Consider the following 9459-nt stretch of genomic DNA (forward strand, 5'->3'; position numbering starts at 1 on the left):
GCATATACTCCAAACTTTCCTCATACTTAAATCGTAAAATACACCTATCGGGACCGGGACGATGAAAAACCGTGAGTTTCATGCCTCCTCTTGAACTCACAACCTGTTCCAGCGCACTATACCCAGGCCACCCTAAACCAAACGGACAAACGGTTTTTTTTTTTTTTTTTTTTTTTTCTCTCCCACACCCCACACCCCTCTTTTGTTTTTTATTTTCGTTTTTATTAAGAAAAGGAAAAGAAAAAAAAGCCTAATCTCGCAATGTTGCAAGATAAGCGATGAGGTCTGCACGTTCTTGTGGTTTTTTAAGACCGGCAAAAGCCATTTTTGTTCCAGGCATGAACTTCTTTGGATTTTCAAGATAAACGTCCAAAACCTCCTCTGTCCAAACCACACCCGAGTCCTGGTTTGCCTTGCTGTATGCGAAGCCCTCCACTGTGCCGGAGCGACGACCATAAATCCCGTAGAGGTTTGGCCCCACGCCATTCGCCCCTCCTTTTGTTCCTGTGTGACACTGCGCCGCACGACCCTTAAAGATCTTCTCACCCTTTGCGGCGTCACCCGGTGGAAGTGGTGGTCTGGCCTTCGGTGGCATTTTATTTAGAAATATTTATATATTTCTCCTGGTAGAAAAATTTAAAAAGAAAATAATAATAATAATAATGAACAAACAAACAAACAAAAAGAACTATTGCTGGTAGTTGCTTGAGTGGCCTTACGCCTCTTGTCCACAGGGAAGAAGGGAAAAGGAAGAAGAGGAAAAGGAGACAAAATCATAATGCAAGGTAGCGTTATTATTATTATTATTACTATTGTTATGGCTGTTGTTGCTGGGGGGAAAACAAACAAAAATAAAAAAAATAAAGAAGGATAAATTAAAAAGGAAAAAGGAAAAAAAAAAGAAAAGAAAAGAAACGAAAAGAAAAGAATACGCATGCATAACACCACACAAATGCGCAGCGATAGTCACAACAACCACCAGTACCTAAAATAAACCAGGCATGTGGCAAAGAGAAATGGAATATCCGTATATATATATGTGTATGTGTGTGTATGTACACGCCTGGGTGAGAGATGCCCTGTCCCTCTATTCCTACATAAAAGGGAGAAATGACCACAACAAAGGGAGATGACACTTCGGGGGAGAGGAGGGGTGGGGGTGGGCTTCTGTTGGCGCCACGCAAATTGTCAGACGTCCTTCCCCGTGGGAAAAGAAGTCGCGGCGGTGGTGAACGGGCCGACAGAAGAAAAAAATAAATAAATAAATAAATAAACAAAAAAGTACACGCACGTACACATGTATGTTTATTTTTATGTACACTCGTTGCGTTTTATTATTATTATTATTTTTTAAATTTTATTTCAACGCAATTTCACGTTTTTCTCTTCTTTCTTTCTTCCTTTTTTTAAAAAATCCCACTTTCCCCCCGTTCCCTCCCACTTCCCCCCTCTCAAAAAAAAAAAAAAAAAAAAAAAAAAAAAAAAAAAAAAGGAATAAAAATCAAAATAATCAAAATCACAATCAACAGCCACGGCAGCCACAACAGCGGCCACGGCGGGAGCAGCAGCAGCCACAACAGCAGCCACGGCAGGAGCAGCAGCAGCCACAACAGCAGCCACGGCAGGAGCAGCAGCAGCCACAACGGCAGCCACAACAGCAGGAGCAGCAGCAGCCACAACAGCAGCCACAACGGCAGGAGCAGCAGCAGCCACGGCAGGAGCAGAAGAATTGATTAACCGTGCTGAAAACGCCAATATAAAATAAAAATAAAAATAAATATTTACACATGAATCCTCCACAGTAATCCCAATATACATTTATATATAAATACACACATATATACATACATCCCCTCCTAACAGTTTATAAATAAATGAAGGGGAAAACAAAACAAAAAAAAAAAAACAAACAAGAAATGATGCAGGCATGAAAAGACACTTCCTTTCACTCGTTTTCGTTCTCCCTACGCCTCATCCAATCAAACAAAAAAAAAGACACAAAAAAAATGAAGAACAATAAATAAATAATAAATAAATAAATAAATGTATACAGCTCTTCCCCCAGCACTACGATATATATATATATATACATACATACATGTAAATATACACACTGAACAAGAAAAACAAAAGAATAGGGGGAAGGACAAGGGGATACAAAAAAAAAAAAGAAAAAAAGAAACAACAACAACAACAATAACAACAACGGGAGACTAAAGAAAAAAAAAAAAAAAAGAAAATAAAAGGAAGGAAGGAAGGGAAGGGAAGGGAAGGGGCATGATATTCCTACTTATATACCCTTCACAATCAAACGTAAACGTTTTCATGTGCAATTAAACTTTTTTTTTTTTTTTGTGTTGTTTTTGATTTAATATTTCCTCTTATTTACGCCAAAAATATTAAACACCGACGGGCTCTTTTTTTTTTTTTTTTTTTCCTCCTCCTTCTCCTCCACACATTCGCAGCAAAAGAATGCACGGGGTTGTCTTCCTACTTGGCTGCGTCTCCCTTCCACTCTCTCTCTTTCTCTCCACCCCTTCACTCGCTTAGATGAGTTTTTTTTTTTTCCGTTCACAATATAAAAGAAACTCGCCGAGACTGGCGCTTCCCCAACAGCACATGTCCAGCAATGCCACCCAACAAAGGGTTTACTGTACAAGGCGTATTTCTATTCAAGTGACTATTTTTGCCTCCATCTGTGGTTACGACCGTATTCCCCTTTTCTTCACCTTTCATCTCGCATTCCGCCGGTGCGGAAGTAATGTCAAGTGATGTCAGCGTTGGTATCGTCTTGATGCCATGCAATCCCTCCAACGTGACTCCTGTCCATCCAAGCCGCAACCCACGTAACGTGGGCGACGTGGCGAGACAAGAAACATCCGTAATGCCTGTTGCATGACTGAGGTCAAGCTCCTCCAGTGTCCGAATGCTCTGTAACCCCACAATACCATCATTATCTAATGCCTTACACCGTGATAATTTTAGCCACCTCAACGACGCCGACTGGGCAAGAAACGACACGGAGCTGACGGCTGTATTTGTGATATCTAAAAGCTCCAAAAATGGCATACTTTCAATACCCTTCAGTACAGGCGTGTTCACCCAACATGGAAGGGGTTCAATGAGGCCACGTACGTCCCGCCGCTCTCCCCAACGCCAAATAAGTTGTTTCAGATGACACGAAAGGCGAAAAAGCATTTTAATATCCTCCACAACAGTGTCGCTAACATCTAACAACTCAAGAGAGTGGAGTTTATGCAAGTTACCAATGCAAAATCCACGCGTGTTACGGTTCGCCCTCACAAAAAGTCTTTTCAACGATTGACAACCAGAGGAAAGAAATTGAAGGGAGGTAACACTTGTTTGTGAGATATCCAATGTGTGCAGTGAAGGAAGCTTCTCAATTCCACGTATACCGTCCACCGTGATAAGTGTCTCCACAAGGCGCAACTCCCGAAGAAGGGGAAGCGCGGATAACATGCGAAGATCATACACATCCGTAAAGGACAGATCCAAGACGGATAGGTTTAACACATTGGGAAGCTCCGTTATGGAGACAAGGACGCCACTCGCAGAACTCCACTCTGAAGCATCTTCTGCAAGAAAACTATCCGCAACATTGGAAATGACAAGTGCTTGCAATGATCGCATACTCCCAATGCCTTTAATACCATTACTATCGACACGTGTCCGGCGCAATACCAATGATTTAATAGACTTACTGACAAACAAGGACTTCACACTACGAATTGCACAGTGTGAAAGGTCCACATGCTCCAGTGTTGGGATATCCGCCAGGCCACAGAATCCAGCTTCCGCGTCGTTTTCGATGGGGTATTTGCTCAAATAGGTAGGCATACATGAGTTTTTCTTAGAGTGCGCTCCATCTTTTCGGCGTGATTTCGCATGGGCCTCTCCATTACGGGAGGATAGCCGATCAAAAAGGATATCTTCACAATTAATTAGTTGCAACCACTGGGCTGTTAGGCTTTTCAGCGAAAGGCTCCCACGTAGTGTGGAAAGGTCTGTCACTTTGGTTGTACTAACATCAAGTACCTCCAGCCGAGGCATCTGCGCCAGGCGACGCAGATCTTCGTTGGTCACTTTGCATGAGTACAAGATCAGTTTCTCCAGAGAACCTGACTTGTAAAGTCTAGGCAACGACTGCACTTTGGTGCGACTAATGTTAAGCGTCTTCAGCGTCGGTATCCTCTCCAGACCAAGGATGCCCTCACTTGTCACAGGCGTTGACGTGAGAAACAACTCCTCCAGAGAGCGACTCGCTGAAAGACGCGTGACGTCCGTTACGCATGTCATGCTCAAACACAAACGACGTAGTCGGCGCATTTTCTCAAGTCCAACAATTCCCTCATTTTGTATGGCGGTGCACTGCGCATCAATCTCTTCAATTTCGGCAAAACGGCCATTGCGGCATTCAATGAGTGATCGCAAAGACTTCAACTGCCGTATGTGCGAGACGCAAACAACTTTTAACGTGAAAATTTCGGCCAGTCCACGGAGTCCCTCCTCGTCAATCATGCAACCTTTTAAATTGATAACACGAAGTGTTTGAGAAACCGCAAGACAAGCCCCAATGGAACCAAATGTGGACCTGGAAAGGTCGGCCTCCGTTCGGTGAGCATATTGGGATAATGTAGCGAGCTGAACATCCTTGGTGGAGGTATCTCCGCTCAGAGTGGGCGTTGAACCGGCAAGAGGCAACTGGGTGGAGAAACTATCCGTTGGCCAATCCACACCACGGGGAGAAGCATTGTTGGAGCCGGTTGAGACATTGTTAGATAAATTGTGGGGAAACAAATCTTCCATTGACCTCCCGTTTTGCCCTACCGTCGACGTTGGCCGTGGTGAGGAGTATGTGGCCATTTTTTCATTCATCCGCTCCGTTTCGACCGTTTTGCCTTTTTTCTGTTGGATCGCACCCCGTTTCTCATCATCGGCAATCGGCATATTGGATGGCATGTTGTTGTTTGTCACTGATAACAAGTTGTTGCAAGAACGAACTTGTTCTTCAATCGCCGAGAGTCTTGGTATTTGTTTTAATTGCTGTTCCTGTTCGTTGAAAGTCTTCTCCCTCTTTTTCTCACTGGATCGAAAATACGCCGGGCTAGTTTCTATACTATTCTTGGGGTCATTTGCCGATTTAGGCTTATTCAATGCCTTGGCTGGTTCAGTCCCTCCACTACCCGCTGAGGAAAAGGATATTCTACAAAGTGGTTTTGGTTCCTCTGGCGGTGAAACCCCAACGGAACCACCGGCGTCAACATTCGATGTGTCATGTAACGTGTTTCTGAGATTGCCATTGGTCGTGATTGTAGTATTATTCTCGAAGGCCACAAGAGTCGGTTCCAGAGATAAGAGCGAGAGACTTAAATTGCCGTTAGCCGAGAAAGCAGCCATCGCAGTGGCAGAGTTCTCATCACCTCCTTTCGTCCCACTAGATCCCGTCGAAGTCGTTCCAGGCGTCTGCGGCGTGTCAGGTGCCGCCGACACACCCTCCAAATCCGTTCCACTGCCCTTGTCGAGCGTGATATAAGACGTGACATTCTTTTGGGAAGAAGTGGAGGTGGATATCGCAGCAGTGGCACTCTCCACCACGTCGTCTTCCAACAACAAAAAAGATGGCGGCATGAGGATCATGGATTTAATCGCAGCTGAATTGCCACAAAGCGAGTTTCGCATGCTCGGCAGAGTACTATCCCCACCCACTGTGGTAGAAACAGTCGTTGTACCAGGAGGGGTTTCGTGTTTCATGGTGGACACGGAAACGGCCTCCAGAGAATTCTTTCCAGACTGATCCATCCGCAAAGTATTGGGCGCATTCTCTTTATTTTTAATATTCCTCTTCTTACCCTTCTTCTTCTTCTTCGTTCGCTGGATGGTTGACCTCGAGGGTGAACCACTGGACGTTGCTGACACGTCGACAGACGCAGCGTTCTGTGAGGACTTTTCCCCACCAAAAATGCGAACAATGGATGCATATGCTCTTTTGATAGGTGTTCCCAAAGTGGTTCGCCTCTTCTTCTTCTTCACATTGTCCACGAATTGGTCGTCATTGTACCCGAAAAAGGCACTAGGTGGCGCAACTGCGCTCGTAGATATATTAGACGGTGGCGTTTGGCCCATAGGTGTTGTCCGCATAAACAAAAAATTCGGTGACTCTGGCAATATTGGAGATTTCGGTGAGAAAGACATCGTTCTGTCGTGCGGCACGGGAGTACTCGACGTATTGGAATTTGTCCTGGAAAATGCGGGAAACATGTCGTGCATCATGCTTCTAGCCGTTTGCTTGTCAAATCTTGCAGTGATGGCTACATTTTCGGACGTTATCGACATCGGGAGCGAATGGGACGATGACGGTGTTAGTTGCTGGTGCTGTTCTGTCTTTCTGTCAGAAGCCAAACACCCCTTTAAGTTTAGCGTAGGAAGGGAGGACGCCATCGCACTGTTCCTGTACCTTGGAGAGACTGGGATAGTCTCTGGCAACCGCAAGCCGCCCTCTGCGATGGTTTCTTCCTCTAGGCGGCTACAGGGCACACTTGACAGTTGAGTTTCGTCCTTCGCGCTCTTTTCTCCCGCGCCCTGCTCACTGTTGCTGCCGCTTTTGCCAGGTGGGGTGTCGTCACTCACACCAAGAGACGGTGCAGTGCCCTCGTGAGAAGTGACTAGACTTCCCCCAACGGGACGGGGAGAAAATGTCTTGCATTCATCACTTTTCCCAACCTGCGTGAGTGTGGAGGTGCTGTTCTTTGGCGGATCTGAGAAAAACACGTCCTTCTTTGGCGGCGTTGTATTTGCCCGCCGCCCTAACACGTTATTCCAGTCCAACGGTGGCTGTTTCGGCAAGCTATGGATACGGCTTTCATTCACACGTCTACGGGTGAAGGCTGGAAAACAAACGTCGACAAGTGGGGCATGCGGGCGAATTGTTTGTGGCTTCCCTCGACCCACTTGCGCCCTTGAGTCCTGTGTGGGCAGTGCCAACAGGCTCGCGTCCCTCTCATGCATAGGCCGGGAGATGAATGACAATTAAACTGGCCCGCCAGACTAATACTACCACGACAATGCAGAAACACACACACACACACACACACAATTGTCTTTGTGTCGTCAAGTTTGTTGTCAGGCTTCCTTAACAGTACGTCTGGTATGTGTATGTCTGCTTTTTTGCTGAGTCTTCTAAACCCTCCACAGTCGTATTCCCTTGACTTGTCTTCTACTACTGCGTGCTTCTTGCCTATTCCTACTTTTCCCTTGACTTTTCACGTGGCAGCACAGAAAACAGTTGGGTACAGAAAGGCACAAGGCTTCCTTCCCACTTGCGACGTCGTGGCTATGGGATTTGAATAAACGTCCTTTCCTTTTTTGAATTTATATTTCTTTTTATTTTGTTCCACCTCCGTCTGTGACCGCAGGGTTGTCTATTGACACCTCGCACCCGCAACCCCCCCCTCCCTTTTTTTTCTTCTTCTTCTCCCAGTACCTTACCTAAACCGGGTGTCTGTGGCACGAAGTAAATGGGCTCACAAAGTGAGAAGGAAACAAAACTCCTGAAAAAGACCTGCTTTTTCGTTTTTTTTTCTTTTTTTCTTCTTCTCTCTCTCTCCCTCCCTTTTTCGCTACCCTTCTACCCCTCAAAGGAATAGAAGTACTTTTTTTTTTGTGTGTGTGGAAAACGTCCATACAAGGCGACAATGCACATGGATGAATAGATAAAGAGAGAGAGAAGAAAACAAGCAAACATACAAAAAGGCATACGCAGAATTCAGTTGGTAGAGGAAGTGTACAGGAGCGGAGTAATAGACATGTTAAAAACAATACGAAAAGCCGTCCATGAGTGGATGCCACACGTGCAACAATGAATACGGATCCTCCTACAGACTGTGAAAAAAAGACGTGGAGACCACAAAGCATCTGGCGACTCTTCACATAAGTACACACACACGCACACATGCCGACAGACACAAACCCCTCATGAAATAGAACGTTTTTCGCCCGAAGAGGAGGTTCTGGCACCACCATCTCCTCGATGTCGTTGAGGACGACGGCGGCTAACGTGGTCACCAGTATTACCACCAGAACCAGTAGCGCTGCGCTTCGCACGCTGCACCAAATGTAATGCCCGCTCCGTGCGCTGCAAGCCGACTGCACTTATTGCTAGACCGCCAGCCCCGCCGCCAAGAAGATCCCCGGCTTCCCCTACAAGGTCGACACAGACGACAGAACGTGCCACGAGCACACGGAGGGTTCCGGCAAGCATGCTATCGGACTGCCGACGGAGTTCACCACTGTTGTTATTTTGATTTTGGTGCCACTTGGGGTCCACCTCTCGCAACATTTCGACCATCATAGAAAGTGTCTTGGGTCCCTGCTGAGCCGCAAGGCGACGCATGGAAGCATGAATAATTTTTCGCAGGGCAAAACGAATATGAAGCATAACAACACCAAAATGCATTGGTTCCTCAATATGTAACGCCGCATCTGGATACCCAACTGTGGGAGTGGTGGTTAAAGAAGAAGACGGCGACGAACCCATGCCATTATGAGAACCGGTTGTTGGCGTAGCACTACGGAATGCTGCAATACGCTCGTGTCGTGCATCATCTGCCGCTCGTATCATGGCCATTGCCTTCTTATATTCTTCAGGTGAGGTCGGTCGCATTTGTGAAAAATGCATGGCGGTCTCCATCACCTCCGCTAGTGTGAGATTGAGAGAGAATAGGGTGCGTTTGTGTGTGCGCGTGGCCGTTTCATCCGACTGGTCTGCCATAAACCGGTTCAGTGTCTCCACCTCGTCCTCCTCCTCGTCATCTGCTTGTGCGGTGGAGGTGACATCCATCACCTCGCTTGTTGCCTCGGCTGCATTGGAGGAAATGGGACTTTCAAGGACCACATCTGTGTTCGAGACCCCCAGACTCAATCGGCTTTTCGCCGAACTCTCCCTCACCCCTGCCTTGCTACCCACACCCGCAGCAACAGGGGCAGCAGCGGGACTTTTATCGTTTCCATGAACGCCTCCTCGTTCTAACGGCGACACGGATCCACTATTATTATTATTATTATTATTATTATTATTATGGCTACTGCTGCTGCCTCTCCGGGCAATGGCGAACCTGGCGAAGCGGTCCACAATGGGGGGCTGACCAAACACATCGGGACGGAGACTCATGCTGTGGTACAGGACGCTTGCCAACGCATTTTTGCTGACAAAGGCATCCTCACGGCATATGGAGGCAAGGAACGGGATGAGAACCTCATCAGGGACAGAGCCCGCAACTCCCTGCTGCACCGAGGCAACCGTTGGTGGTGCAAGTGCCTCACGGAAGCTTGTCCGCTCCACTATTTGGCCACAAAGCTCCTCGCAAAACAGACGAAGCGCTGCATTTCGCACGTACGTGTTTGAAAGATACTTGTCGTTGCCGTCATCAATGGTGACAAATG

At 46.7% G+C, this 9459-nt stretch overlaps 3 protein-coding genes across 3 annotated transcripts, besides 21 other annotated features; all 3 read right to left on the reverse strand.

The window, feature by feature from the left end:
* Window positions 1–9459: a sequence feature (heterozygous, non-Esmeraldo-like haplotype).
* Window positions 154–177: a microsatellite.
* On the reverse strand, window positions 251–595 carry Tc00.1047053508959.4 (cytochrome c, putative; the record flags this gene model as incomplete). The annotated part of the gene is made up of 1 exon (XM_800908.1): window positions 251–595. The coding sequence occupies one exon, from the start codon at window positions 593–595 to the stop codon at window positions 251–253; it is 345 nt and encodes a 114-aa protein (XP_806001.1).
* Window positions 631–664: a sequence feature (AT_rich).
* Window positions 792–819: a microsatellite.
* Window positions 839–929: a sequence feature (A-rich).
* Window positions 1248–1278: a microsatellite.
* Window positions 1330–1363: a sequence feature (AT_rich).
* Window positions 1454–1501: a microsatellite.
* Window positions 1545–1724: a microsatellite.
* Window positions 1759–1778: a microsatellite.
* Window positions 1813–1850: a microsatellite.
* Window positions 2016–2045: a microsatellite.
* Window positions 2073–2109: a microsatellite.
* Window positions 2159–2180: a sequence feature (A-rich).
* Window positions 2181–2207: a microsatellite.
* Window positions 2208–2245: a sequence feature (A-rich).
* Window positions 2254–2275: a microsatellite.
* On the reverse strand, window positions 2572–7026 carry Tc00.1047053508959.10 (hypothetical protein, conserved; the record flags this gene model as incomplete). The annotated part of the gene is made up of 1 exon (XM_800906.1): window positions 2572–7026. The coding sequence occupies one exon, from the start codon at window positions 7024–7026 to the stop codon at window positions 2572–2574; it is 4455 nt and encodes a 1484-aa protein (XP_805999.1).
* Window positions 5840–5887: a sequence feature (CT-rich).
* Window positions 7091–7113: a microsatellite.
* Window positions 7591–7654: a sequence feature (CT-rich).
* On the reverse strand, window positions 7991–9459 carry Tc00.1047053508959.20 (hypothetical protein, conserved; the record flags this gene model as incomplete). Its single annotated transcript, XM_800907.1, has 1 exon — window positions 7991–9459. A coding segment is annotated over one exon (1469 nt), but the record flags the coding sequence as incomplete, so codon positions are not given.
* Window positions 9064–9096: a microsatellite.

The sequence above is a fragment of the Trypanosoma cruzi genome, genomic scaffold (genome assembly GCF_000209065.1).
Source record: "Trypanosoma cruzi strain CL Brener 1047053517105 genomic scaffold, whole genome shotgun sequence".
Taxonomy (NCBI): Eukaryota; Euglenozoa; class Kinetoplastea; order Trypanosomatida; family Trypanosomatidae; genus Trypanosoma; species Trypanosoma cruzi.